The sequence below is a fragment of the Cenococcum geophilum genome (assembly GCF_001692895.1).
Source record: "Cenococcum geophilum 1.58 unplaced genomic scaffold K441scaffold_27, whole genome shotgun sequence".
Taxonomy (NCBI): Eukaryota; Fungi; Ascomycota; class Dothideomycetes; order Gloniales; family Gloniaceae; genus Cenococcum; species Cenococcum geophilum.
The window spans coordinates 2,157,909-2,171,680 of NW_027137585.1; the positions used below are offsets into that span (position 1 = coordinate 2,157,909).

A 13,772-nucleotide genomic window follows, 5' to 3' on the forward strand; every position below is an offset into this window, starting at 1 on the left:
GCCCCTGCCTATAAGCGGTAGAGAAAGAATAGGAATATAGGAGCTAATATAATACTAAGCAGAACCTCAGCGCTACGCTAATAGAGTATTATTATAGTAATAGAGAATAGGGGGCTACTGGTATAAGTAGAAATCTACTATATGCATCGTAAGATAGGTAGATATTAAATAGAAATAATGCTAAAAGAAAGCGGCGTAAGTGTAGAGAGTAACTATATAGAGTACCCTATAGTTCAAAGATATAAAATATAGAAGGGGAGGGCATTTATAAGGGCAGTAAAAGTAATAAGGGTAGTAAAAGTAATAAGGGTAGTAAAAGTAATAAGGGTAGTAAAAGTAATAAGGGTAGTAATAATTAGTAGGTATATTAAAGAAATAGAGGACTCGGTGTTTTAATAGGGTAGAGATTAGGGGACCCGTTTTTTCTAATTTAGTATATAAGAGATAGAATAGAAAGGGACGTAAAAGTTTATTTTAAACCAAAAGACAGCTCTACATCGATTCCTTATATAAAGTTATCGTTTCTTTATTAAACCTAAAAATATTAATATAGTCGGATATATATCCTAAGCAGATAGTATTCCTATATATAGCCGTATACTATAGACGATACTTAGAGGGGAGCTAAAGTAAGCGTTGCTCTAAAGAAGCTATCTACTAGTCCTATATAAAGAGAGTGTATATCTTCTACTAGATAGGGGAGGCACGAGAGATAAAGGAATAGCGATTTGGCCCTTACCCGTCTATAGCTAGAAACCATCCGGAGGAAAACATAGGGTACTAATCATTTTATAATGCTAAATTATAAGCCTCGTTTACATATAAGCCTTTAAGACTGCCTAGCACATATAGACTAATAAATGTTGTCTAGTGATTCTGGTAAGTAGCGCCTTGGCAGGGTGGCCCAATTGAAAATGGGATGCCCTAGATTAACTCCCTTCTCTCACATGCCTTTAGCCGTCACTCACGCCGCAACACTGGTATTCAGGACGTTGCAATCTTGAGTGTATATCTGGCGCACTTTGCTGCAAAGTGATCTGTGGATGAATATTGCTACAATCGGGTAGGGCTAAGTATAACCAAAATATGGATTCATTGCTATTTAAAGCTACTTCACTAAAACCCTTATGCCCTTTGTTCCGTGTTTCGGTCGTGGCACAAAGACATCGCGCTGCATCCTGATGTCCTCGATAGTCGTTTCGTAAAGCTCGAGCCTGTCTCCTAGGCGCCGGAAGATGGCCGCTAGGCAGATGTAAAGTTCCGCGTAGGCGAGGCTAGAGAGACAAATTAGCGATTACCTGGTAGCACGGATTGGGTTGTAGCATTGGCATGTAGCATAGGAAAAGAAGGAGACAGTGAAGACAGATAGTTCGCAACGGCAGGAGAAGAAGAGCCTACTTTAATCCTAAGCACTGCCTAGTCCCCTTCGAAAAACTCAAAAGGTATTTATCGAGGCTCCTCGTCCGCTTCCCGTCCTCGTCGAGCCATCTTTCCGGCTTGAAGTCATAAGGATTAGGAAAGATGTCTGGATTCGTATGCACCAGCACAGATGTCATTGATACAGGATACCCAGGAGGCACAACATAACTGACAGTCCGGCTCGTATTCTGATCGTATCCGGGGGTCCTGACGTTTGAGGTGAGATAGATGGGTTCCTCGGGTAAGATGCGACCAAGGCGGCTGGCGACGCCGTACGAGCACCGGAGGGCTTCGGTAACGGTGGCGTTGAGGTAGGGTAGAGCTTCAAGAGTTGGGAGGGAAGGTAGCTCTGAAGGGTTGGCGATAGCAGCTTCTAGCTCTTTCCGTAGCTTGGAAAGAGTAGTTGGCTGAGATAGAAGGTAATATGTCGCAACAGAGAGACCTGTCGTAAGAAGGGTCAGCGGCTTTCTCACGTTCACCACAAGCGACAATTTCATCGTTCTCACTCCATGCTGTTGTTTCAGAGCCAGCATTGACTACTAACAGGGCCTCCTGAAACAGCCTCTGTGTACGCTTTTCTTCGTCCGGGAGCGAGCCTTTAAGAAGTTCATCAAAGACAGTGTAATATTGCTTAGCAGCCTTTTGGTCCTCAAGTCGCGCGCGGGTCTCTTCGATTTGGTTTCGGTCATCCTGTGATCCAATTACTTCAGCACCGCTGTCGTTTACTAGAAAGACGCCAAACGATATCGGCGTTGTTTGGTGCAGAGTTTAATGCAAGTCGCCGGGGTGGGAGTGTTTACCTCTTCGAGCTTCATCCAATCCACCATACCCGGGTTCATGCGAAGCAACCATGATCTACGGCATAATTAGGATCGGGAAACTGATAATCGGTCGCACAACTAGACGCACGGGGGTATCGCCCTCATCAGCTTATGAATCCACGGTGCCTGCTTCAGCAAGGGGATCATATCTGCCAAAGCGTCCATGGCTGTCTGAAGATTCGGCTGGAAACCTGGCCGGTCCAGGAAGTGATAGCATCGCGCAAAGGCATACTCGGTCACAATATCGGTGGCGAAGCTCGAGAAAGCGGTCGAGAGGACCACGGGCTCTTTTCCGGCATAATCGTCCAGAGCGTCGCAAAGTTTCTGCGCGGTATTGCGGACGAATGGCTCGAACTTGGCAACTGCTTGCTTGGAAAAATAACGATTGAGCGCTGTTCTTCGGAGCCGGTGGATATGGTGATCAGGAGTGAAACAGCAGCACTGCAAAGAGGGAGGAGGGCATGGTCAGCACAATGCATGTGGGTAGTTGCACGCTGTTTCGCACCTCGTCCAGGCTAGAAAGTTTTCAGCTAAAGTACCAAGAGATGATTGCTTTCGCAACTCACCCAAACTGCCTGGTGTAGTAGGCGTCCTTGTGGACAGTTTTACCGCCGCTTGGGTATACGAGGTCAATGAGGTCGGGATCATTGACATGAAGCTCATTTGGCGTTATCCGAACAATGGGGCCTAGACGGGCATAAGACAGGTCGCCTACCACAGAGATAATTGGGAGAGCGAAGGACCGGCACTGCACGTACCATATTTCTCGTGGAGCCTCCGGAGTTGGAAGACGAACTGGCCGCCTTGCACGAGGTCGTAGTAGACTTCGTAGAGCCAGGTAGCAGCTGCAAGCCTGGGGCCGGGCACATTGGCCAGTGGGTGGAAGAAGAGTCGATAGATGGCCTTGGCCACCACGAACCCTAGTAATGCTGCTGACAGCAGTGCTAGTAGCTGGTGGGCGGATAGGCCAAAGTGGAGCAGAGCAAGATGCATTGTCCCAGCAGTCTGGCAGCGACGAAAGGGATGGGTTGCGTGAGAAAAGGATCTACGTTTTGCTATTCCATAGCCGGCTTCGTATTATAAGGTCTAGCATTGCAACAGCCCGTGGTAGAACCGAGCAAAATAGGCCGTATCCATTAGCTAACTTGCCTAGAGGCGGCGTTCGTGAATCCTTAAAGCGGTTATCATTTTATCCCTTGCAACGTTGAGGTCCTACTGGAGTAGTCCGTGCGAGAACGCCAGAATCAGACACGACTCCAAGACCCCCACGACTTGACTGGCTGAAGATTATCGATAAGAATAAGGCACATTTCAACGTTGCAAGTTCAACAACAAAGCAAGGTTAATTTATTCTAATGCATGGAATTCCTCTTACCGCTAAAAGAGAATCTGATTTAAGATGATGATTTATTAGCAGGTTCCATGGCAGAAGGACCCTGTGTGGACTGGGCGCGGCGAAAACGAGCTAATATGGTAATTACGATAGCAGCTGCAGACATTGATGGCGTCCTGTCCCTAGCGAAATGAGGCAATGAGGCGAGATTGGTGATGCTTGATTCGTGCAAGGCCGATAAACACTCCTGCATGTCCAGCGAGCACCCAATCAAGCAACACCATTGACATCACACCACAAGTGCCATGTATCATGCACCACGCTCTATTTAGACCGTCCTGCAGCCCTTCCCCTCCTTGCCTCCATGCCGCCCCACCCGGCCCTCCTTCTGGCTTGTCCGCGGCGTGCCAGGCTCTAATTGGCTGCCAGAGCTCGGAATCAACCTCCGAACAGTCCGCCCCGGTCTGCGTTGCCGCAGTTCCCCGGGTGCAGGCAACCTGCAGCCCTTGGTTGCTCTCCTTCGTCCCGCGAGCTTGGGTTGCTCACGTGTAAAAAATATACTCCCAGTTTGCTTCGGCAGTCAAATTTCCCATTTTCATGTCAACGCTGGAGCTTGTCTCTCATGGCTACCGAGATTCCGCAGCCCACACCTGCCATAATCACCGCGACAGCCGAAGAAGAGGAGGAGCAAGGCATCGAGGTTGTACGTTTGGTCGTCGCATCCCATCTGCCCGCACCCTTTAGTACATGTGGCAGTTTGTGCTCACTTCTACAAAGGACGACAATACTGACGGCGACTCGGCTTATGATGGAGAATACTTCTCGTATGACTATTCCAGGCCATGGGCGAACTCCGTCACGCTATTTGCAGCCTGCCTGACTGACAAGCCCTTTAGGGAAACCACCTCATTGACGTCGTCTATAACCCGAGGCCGCCTAGAGAATGGACGAAAGTTCGTACAATGAAAGCGCCCGGACTGAATCGGTGCTCAACGAGATCTACAGGTACCAGACGCTTAGAGAAGACTATTGGTGAGCAGAAGCCCCGACCTTCAACTTACCGACCGCTGAAGAGACACCAAGCGGGTCAAATTGGAAGGTTTTGGGCTGACGTAGCCAAGGGGTCCCTCAGATGGACAGCAATTCGAGAGCATGGAGATGATGTGAGCAACTCGGTCCAGCTAAACATCCGCCTACGCTTTTGGCTGACTAGAATTGTCTATGTCAGTCATTTGATGTTCCTAATCCACGACCATTTAGAGCCAAATCCGCTCTTTCGCTCTCCAATCAAGGACCCGAAAGTTTGTAGTGGCAAAATTAGTGTCAGGAAACGATTGTAGGCCCTGACACTGCACAGAACATCCTAGATCTGGGCACCGGCAAAGGCGACTGGGCAATGTAAGTCAGAGCAAGACTTCCATGATCGTAGCTGACAAGACGAAAGCGACGTGGCCGATAAATTTGCCAACGGTAAGTCAGTCCTTGACCGTCTGTCTGAAAACGTCTCACATTAATGCATTCGCATAGCAACCGTGCATGGTGTGGACTTATTCCCCCCGCCTTCGCCTTGGGTCCCGCCAAACTGCTATCTTGAAGTTGAAGACATCCTTCAGGACTGGACCTGGAGGCACAAGTTTGACATCATCCACTTACGTCTCTTATTTGGGGCCTTCACTGACTCAGAGTGGGAAGATCTGTACGGCAAATGCTTTGCGTATGTGCTCCTGCTATACCATTCGCGCTGCTGTCTCTCCCAACGCTGCCTTACCCTATCGCTAAGCACACGCTAACCGTAAGCATTATGCACAGGAATATCGAACCCGGAGGTTGGATCGAGCAAGTAGAGGGCGATGTCCGAGTCCTCTGCGACGATGACACCCTTCCGGCTGATAGCAGCATGGCATCCTGGGGCCCGCAGTTCCTGAGCTGTGGCGAACGAAGCTGCCGTAAGCTCGACACCATCGACACCTTTATGGCCCGCATCAAAAAGGCCGGTTTTGTGGATGTGCACGAACAGGAATACAAGTTCCCTGTGGGACCATGGGCCAAAAATAAGGTGTACAAAGAGCTAGGCAAGATCAATATGATGCATTGGGATGCGGGACTGGAGGGCTGGGCCTTGTGGCTACTGACCAAATACGGTAGCCCAACGCCTTGGACGAAAGAGGAAGTCCAAGTGTACGTGGCAAAGATGAAGCTCGACATGAAGGATCCAAAAATTCATAGCTACGTGAGGATGTAGGTGACTACTCTGCCCGAGCTGACTGTACTGCTATGAAAGTTGGTACGTACTGACTTCCGGTAGGCGGAGAGTTTGGGCTAGAAAGCCGGAGCAATCCAAACATTAAGCTGTCTTTAGCACTAGACGGTCAGCGTTGGAGGAGCATAGGTGATAGTCGACCAATGGCTGATTGCGGCGATAAACCACACCAAGACCTTACACGGATGACTTCGAGAAATGTTCTAATTTTGACCAAGGGAATATGCGTACGCTGTGCGGCTAGCGTTGATACAACCGAGAGGCAAAATAGCTGGCGTCCGAATGGACGTACGTATTATAGTGCACAGAGCGAGTATACCAATAACATGTCCTCATTTTATGTTTGCTCTGTAGCTTCAGCTTAGGTTAAGATTACAAAGTGTGGTACCAGGTTCAGAAAACGCTGCTGTAGTATAAAGGTCCAAGTATAATGTCGGTAGGGCGGTCGGCGCATCCACAGGAGCTTCCTAAGATCACGTGGTTCTCGCTTAGATAGCATATCCCCTAACACGCTGGTTTGCGTCCTATCGTTATCGATAAGAACCACCTAAGTAAATTGATTAAAATAAGGCGTTGTTTTGATTCGGTGTGCTATACGGACCACTTCGTCTTAGAGTCGTTCTTCGTTACGACTTTACCTTATAAACCATGCCATTGTACTATATATAACTATATTCTTAATAGACAACGATTATAATAATAGAGCAGACTTAGAACTCTTATAGGAGAGTACTAAATAGCATTATAACAAGTCCGATATACGATAATTAAATAAGTATCCTTAAGAGGGTAAACTAGAATTCGGCCTAATAGCTAAAGGAAAATATATTAACACTAATATTATAACGGATACCCTATAGAGAACTAGCGAGTAGGTCGCGAATATATTACTAGAAGTTAGCGACCTTAAAGACCCTATAGGACACTCCTATTACTATAGATTACTCTAGCTTAAGTAATACGTGGAGAGTATATTATAGTGTCTTAAACGCTACGTTAAAGAATTCTCTACCCTCTACTATCTACTGTATACAACTATTTAATATATAGTAGTAACTATATATAAGTAACTTCTATAGCGCGCGACGCAGCCGATAAGTATTTTAAAGGAGCTTTAAGATCTACCTAATAATAATACGGAAGATAATCACGACCCTAATTTATTTAAATATTCCTTTAGGCTTAAGGAACTTACTAAGAGTATTTTTAGGTAGGCGAGTTAAAGTCCTTCTATATAATAATAGCTTATAATAGGAACTACAGTAGCTATATTAATAGGCTGGGTATATAAAATATAAATATATAATGCTTAACTATAGAGTATATATCTAATAGATTACTTTAATTAATTTAAAGATTTACTATAAAGCGAGACCTAACTACGGTAGAGACTGTAGTCCTTAAATATATAACTACACTCTTATTAGGTACCTTAGTACCTATTTGGCTACAATTAGTATATATATTGTTCTATAGAGCGTACTTAGTAATTAGGCTAGTTATTTACTTACCTTTTATAAGTTTATCTAGCCTAATTAGCATAAAGCCTAAGAAATCCCTTTATACGTAATATAGTATATAATATTATTATTTATTCTTAATTAATGTTTAATATAGTCCTAAATTATAGTCTATATAGACGAATTCCGCTAAGTTAGGTATAAAAATCCTCTAAGGGAGATATAAGAAGTAGTATAGTATATACCCTCCTAGGTAATACCTGTACTATATTAATAGGAGGGAAAATACTATTAGGTCGCTACTTAAGACTCCTATAAGGGAGTGTCCTAATTACCTATCTTACCCTATCTATTATTTATACTATACTTCCACTTAATTATGGTTACAGACCTAATATTAGTAGTAGTATAACTACTTAAGAGGTACTACAACTAGCTAAACTATAGGATAAAGAGTAAGTAAGTTATATAACTAGTTATAGGGCTTATATACTTAACGTACTCAGCGTACCTACGTACTGCGTACTAGTATACTAAATATACTAGTATACTAAACAAATCTCTTAGGAGTTAGGTTGGGTACTTAAAGGACTATAGTCCCTACCTTAGATAGTTCTCTCTTTATAATAAATCTTAGAATATAATTAAAGTTAATATATTAAATATATATTCCACAGTTAAATCTTATTCTTATGTTTAACTATATACCTAGCCTATTAATAGGTCTACCGTAGTATCTACTATAAGGCCTCGTTATATATTTACTACTACGGTAACAGTATATAATAGTCAATAAGATACTACCTAAGATAGTACCTATAATAATGCTAGGAGGGTTAAGATCTAGATCTTAGGGGGATACGAGTATAGGGGAAAGTGGTAATTTATAAATAGTTATAATAGATTAACTTAGAGAAATTATAGATCACATTAATATTAATTAAATAGGATTTAAAAAGAAACCTAATAACTTTAGAATGGTAAAGATAAAGATACTATTAATTAAACGATTCTTATACGAAATATTAAAGCTTAAAGGGTTCCTAATATAGATAAAACTAAAGATATAGTATAAAGGAGCTAAGCCACCTACCCTAATTAACTAAATAGCGCTTATAGGATTGTTCTTAACGGGTTAGGTACTGGAATAGTTTAAACCCTATTTTACAGAAATATAGACTATATAACGTAGTTCTAAACACTAGTAGCGCAAACTAAGTGGAATAAAGGGGCGTTAATGGTATAATACTAAAGAGGACTAATGGCTAAGGTTTAAGCAATGATAATTTCTATAGAGGATGCGACTACCACAAGGGAACTAATTAACTAAGTAATAAGAGTTAATAATAGGATTTACTAGTTAGAGAATGGCAGTAGAAGTATAAATAAACCGATATAGACAAATAGAGTTTCGTAGAAGGTGTTAAAACTATAGTATAGCGGACCAAAGCTAATAGACCTAAGTAGTACTAAAGAAACTAAAATACTATTAGTAGTGACAATAAGATAACAAAGGTGACTTACCAGGGACACGCGGACCTTAGGGACGTAATAAGAAAGGTAGAGACTAAGACCGCTATAGAGCAAGGTTTAGTAATAGAGATTATAACTCTATTAGATATAATATCTATTACTTTACGAGATAGAAGGATATAAGTCTAAGACGGTCTAAGCAAGCAGATAACTGCTAGTACTAACTTACCATTTAATAAAGGTAAAACGCTCTAGATTTAATATTCCTAAAACGGATAAGAGAGACGCTAATAGATAGTGGAGTAATACGAAATTATATATTATTAATAGTAGTTAAAAGAATAGGACTACTATATAGATTTATAAAAAAAAGCACTTATATTTATTAGTTATAATTTTAGAAGATCTAATAGCCTATAGAGGAGGTATTATTAACCTTAAAATAGAACTTATTTAAATAACCATTAAAGGGAGACCAATTATAATATCTTGTAATATCTTACTATTATAGCGAGATAAGGTAGTATTAGGAATGCCTTAGTTATAGGAATATAATCTAAGGATTAACTAGGTTATAGATTAGGTTAATATAAGATACAATAAGCAACTAAAATAGTATAGTACTAAGTTAGAGCAATATATAAAGAGACTAAGTAAAGCTTAGATTATATGCTAAAGAGAGACTATAAGTATAGCAAAAACTATAGAGCCTAGAAAGTAAAAAGTTATTAAAGTATATAGTATAGAACTATAAAATAGAATTAAAACTAAGAATAAGTTTAAGGTTTTTTCTAATCTATAAGCATACTAAAAAGAGTTAAAAGCACTTAAAGAGTTTGTCTAGAAAAACTTATAGAAGGGATATATTTAACTATTATAGTTATTAGCGGGTTATCTAGTACTATTTATACTAAAGAAAAATAGAAAGCCTAGGCTATGTATTAACAATAAATAGTTAAGTAGCATTACTAAAAAGGATAGATATTCTTTACCTTTAATTAGTAAAATTTAAGACAGGGTTAGTAATATATAAATCTTTATTAAAATGGACCTAAGATAGGTATACCATTCGATTAGGATTAAAGAAGGCAATAAATAGAAAGCAGCTTTTAGGTTAAAAGAAAGACTATATAAGCTATTAGTTATATAATTTAGGTTTATAAACGTACCAGCAACGTTTTAGAAGTGAATTAATAGCGTTTTAGGAGAATACCTTAATTAATTCATTATAGTATACCTTAACGATATTATTATCCACTTAATAACCAAGGAAGAATATAGGGAATACGTTAAATGGGTTATAAAGAGACTATAGAAAGAATAAATGCTTATAGTAATTAAAAAATGCGAGTTCTTTATAAAGAAGGCTAATTTTATTAGATTTATTATTAAACTAGGACATATTAGTATAGACCTAAAGAAGATTAAAGCTTTAGTTGGTTAGTAAGAACTAGAGAACATTACGTAGTTAAGGTTATTTTTAGAGGTTTATAACTACTATAGGAGATTTATAGCATAGTAGTTAAAGAATATAGAACCGTTTACGCGATTAATAAAGAAAAGGGAACTATAGGTATAAAGTAGTAAATAAAGAAAGTTATTGAAGGGACTTAAGGAGTTGTTTACCTGAGAACTAATCCTTAAAATCTACTAACTAATATTAGAGATAGTAGTTAAAACAGATATATTAGACTTTATATTAGGAGTATATTTACTATAGAAGTACTAAGATATATAGTATCTAATAGCATATTATAGTTAACAATAATAATAATACTAGAACTAAACTATAATATCTGTAATAAGGAGTTATTATAAATAGTTATAGTACTTAAGAAGTAAAGGGTTTTCTTATAAGATATAGAGAAACTATTTATAGTTAAGACGGACTATAAAAACCTAATTGGGTTCCTAACTATAAAAGAACTTAATTAAAGATAGGCGAAAATGCTTATAGAATACTACTTCGAGATTTAGTATATTAAGGATACTAAAAACGCAAGAGTAGATATACTTAGTAGAAAGATAGAACTGTAAAATTATAAGAAGCTATTAGGGGCTATATTATAAAAAGGCAGAGATAGATTAATTAGATATAATTACTCTATAATTATAGTAACTAAAGAAGAATAGACCTACAAGGCACTAGAGAGTATATAGACTTAAAAGATTTAAGAAGCGTAGGATAAGGATTTAGACTTAAAGTAGTATAAAAACTAAGAAGTATTATACGTGCTAAAAAAACATAGAAGAATTTATTAGAGAATTTTATAAGGGAATAATATAAGGATGTGATAGAGCTATAGGCTTAGTATTAAGACTTTAGGAGAAGTATATTATTTAAGGAATCTAAGGCTTAGTAAGATAGGTTATAAAGAAATTAATTAACTAATAAGGTATAAGCCGTATAGAGGGCTATAACCTATTAAAATACTAGAAAAACTATAGGAGGTTATATTATAGGACTTTGATATAAAGTTACTAAAGCTAAAAGACCTTATTACCAGATAAAAGCATAATATAATCTTTATAATAGTAGATAAGTTAACTAAATAAAACTACTTTATAGCATATATAGAAGAAATCTTAGTAAAAGATATAGCTAGTATTTATAAGATATAAAGTACTAATAAAGATTATATTAAATAGGGATTTATGATTTATAGCAGTATTCTAGGAGGTATTTTTAGCGGAATAAGGAGTTTGCGCAGTAATATTAATGGTATATTATCTGCAGACAGACAGATAAACGGAAAGATTAAATTAAACGCTAAAATAGTATCTAAGATCTTATACTAATCACACGTAAAATAATTAGGTATTATTACTACTAGTTATATAGTTTATATATAATATAACACTATAAGAAGGAATAGAAACGTCACTATTTAAGGCAAATTATAAATACGAGTTAAGAATATCGTTATTGTTATAATAAGTAAGGAAAACTAGTAGTATAGCTAAGTACAGAATAGAGACTCTAATACACCTTTATATAGACCTTATTAAATTAATAAAGATAGTATAAGAAAGAATAAAAAAGTACTATAATATTAAGATGTTTAAAGAACTAGATCTTAAAAAGGGAGATAAAGCATAGCTACTATATAAAAAATTTAAGAGTTAATAACTAAGTAAAAAATTGGACTAAGTTAGACTAAGACCCTTTAAAATTATATAAAGGATTTTACTAGTTATATTTAAATTAGACTTACTAGCTAAAATAAAGATCTACCCTATATAGTATATTGCGATACTAGAGCTAGTATATAGGAATATTAAGCTATTAGTTTATAAAGTGGATATGTATAGAGGGCAAGAAGAAGATAAATAGTAGGTTTTAAGAAATATTAGTTATAACGACATTAATAGTAAAATATAGCATAAAGTTAAGTGGATAGGCCATAATAAAACTACCTAGGAACTACTATAGAATCTAAAAAACGCTATAGAAAAGGTAAAGGAGTATTAGAGAAAATTAGGTTAAGGGGTATTAATAAGAAAGGATTGCTAAAGAATAAGTTACCTAAGAGGGACCTAAGAGGAGCAGCCGCCGAGCTACCTAAAATTATTTCCCTCTTTATTAGACTTGAACCCTTTTTAGCCTCCTCTAGCTTAAGTTTAAGGAGACCTTACTTAGCTAGATAAAACTCCTTTAAACGGACCTTCTTATAACCCTTTTTAAGATAGGATAGTTAAGCGTTAAGTATTTATAATTCTTTAGTATAGAGATGTTGGAACTTAGCTAGGTATTTACTATATAAAAGTTTAAGGTTACTATAGGCTATAAAGAGTTAGTCTTCTAACTTTTTAGCAGCAGATTAAATCTAGGCCCCTATAATAAATTAGATAAGGCATTAAATACTTATAGAGAATAACAAAACGCGTATACCTAACGCCAAAGATAGATTAAATATTGCAGGATAATTATATATTCGCTTGCATATACTTAGTATATAAAAAAGGTTAGCGACTAAACGGAGCCGTAATCATAATATATAATAACTTCTTCTTCGCATAATAAGAACATAATGATATAATCTTACTAAGAGAAAAAATAATTAAAATAAGCTGGTTATAATAATTAGAGTATAAGGATTTAATAGGAGGCATTAGGAATAATAAAGGTTATTAAATTAAAGATGGGAATACTATACCTCTAATAGATAGCTTAGAAATAGGAGATATTTTTAAAAATAAAGATAAAGAGGGGGATAGTATTACGGACCTTATATTAGTAGTAGTACGATTACTAAGAAGAGATATATATAAGTTAGTTAAGATAGTATAGGAGGTACTAGAACTAATCGAGCTATAGGATAAGGAGTAAGCTAAGTTATATAGCTAGCTATATTATAAGTTTAGAATATAAAAATGTAGGATATACCGATGTACTAACGTATTAATATACTTTGTATATTCCTTAGGGGCAGTATTATATATTTAAAGGACCATAGCCCCTACCTAAATAGTTCTCTTCTTTATAGTGAATCTTAGAATATAATTAGAGTTAATCTATTAGGCAATCTACTCTACTAGTTATATTTACGTTATTGACTTCTTGTTTACCTATATACCTAGCCTAATAATAAGTCTATTGTAGTATTTCCTATAAGGCTTTATTATAAGGTCAATATCGTAGTTTAATTACTTAATCAGAATGTACGTTAAGACATAATAGCTGTATTAAGTTTTTGTTAGGGCTTGCTCTCCTAGTAAAAAATCTTTACAATACTATTATGTCACTATACCCACGCTACGCTGCTATATATACGTCTCTATATTTACTCTAGCAGTCTATTAGCATAATCCTAATAGAACGTTAATAGCTATCTACTAGGTTTCTAGGCTCTACTGCGCAAAAGTATAGAGGTCAATTTTTATAGAGCCTGCGTATAACATTATATAACTCGCTTACTACTTATTATATAGTTTTACTCCTATACTACCTCTTATAGCTTACCTAGCTCTTCTCTAAGTAGCTATAATGCTTTATATATAAGGTC

General features: G+C 37.6%; 2 protein-coding genes across 2 annotated transcripts; one reads left to right on the forward strand and one right to left on the reverse strand.

Moving 5' to 3' along the window:
* Window positions 1-986: 986 nt before the first annotated feature.
* Window positions 987-3,233, reverse strand: K441DRAFT_661807 (cytochrome P450; the record flags this gene model as incomplete). Its single annotated transcript, XM_067648932.1, has 7 exons — window positions 987-1,274; window positions 1,399-1,861; window positions 1,926-2,109; window positions 2,220-2,274; window positions 2,329-2,681; window positions 2,842-2,927; window positions 2,999-3,233. The coding sequence occupies 7 exons, from the start codon at window positions 3,231-3,233 to the stop codon at window positions 1,109-1,111; spliced, it is 1,542 nt and encodes a 513-aa protein (XP_067502936.1). The 3' UTR covers window positions 987-1,108.
* Window positions 3,234-4,320: 1,087 nt separating this feature from the next.
* Window positions 4,321-5,815, forward strand: K441DRAFT_566040 (S-adenosyl-L-methionine-dependent methyltransferase; the record flags this gene model as incomplete). Its single annotated transcript, XM_067643724.1, has 8 exons — window positions 4,321-4,526; window positions 4,579-4,605; window positions 4,695-4,736; window positions 4,802-4,874; window positions 4,931-4,971; window positions 5,018-5,043; window positions 5,101-5,287; window positions 5,383-5,815. The coding sequence occupies 8 exons, from the start codon at window positions 4,321-4,323 to the stop codon at window positions 5,813-5,815; spliced, it is 1,035 nt and encodes a 344-aa protein (XP_067502937.1).
* Window positions 5,816-13,772: the final 7,957 nt, after the last annotated feature.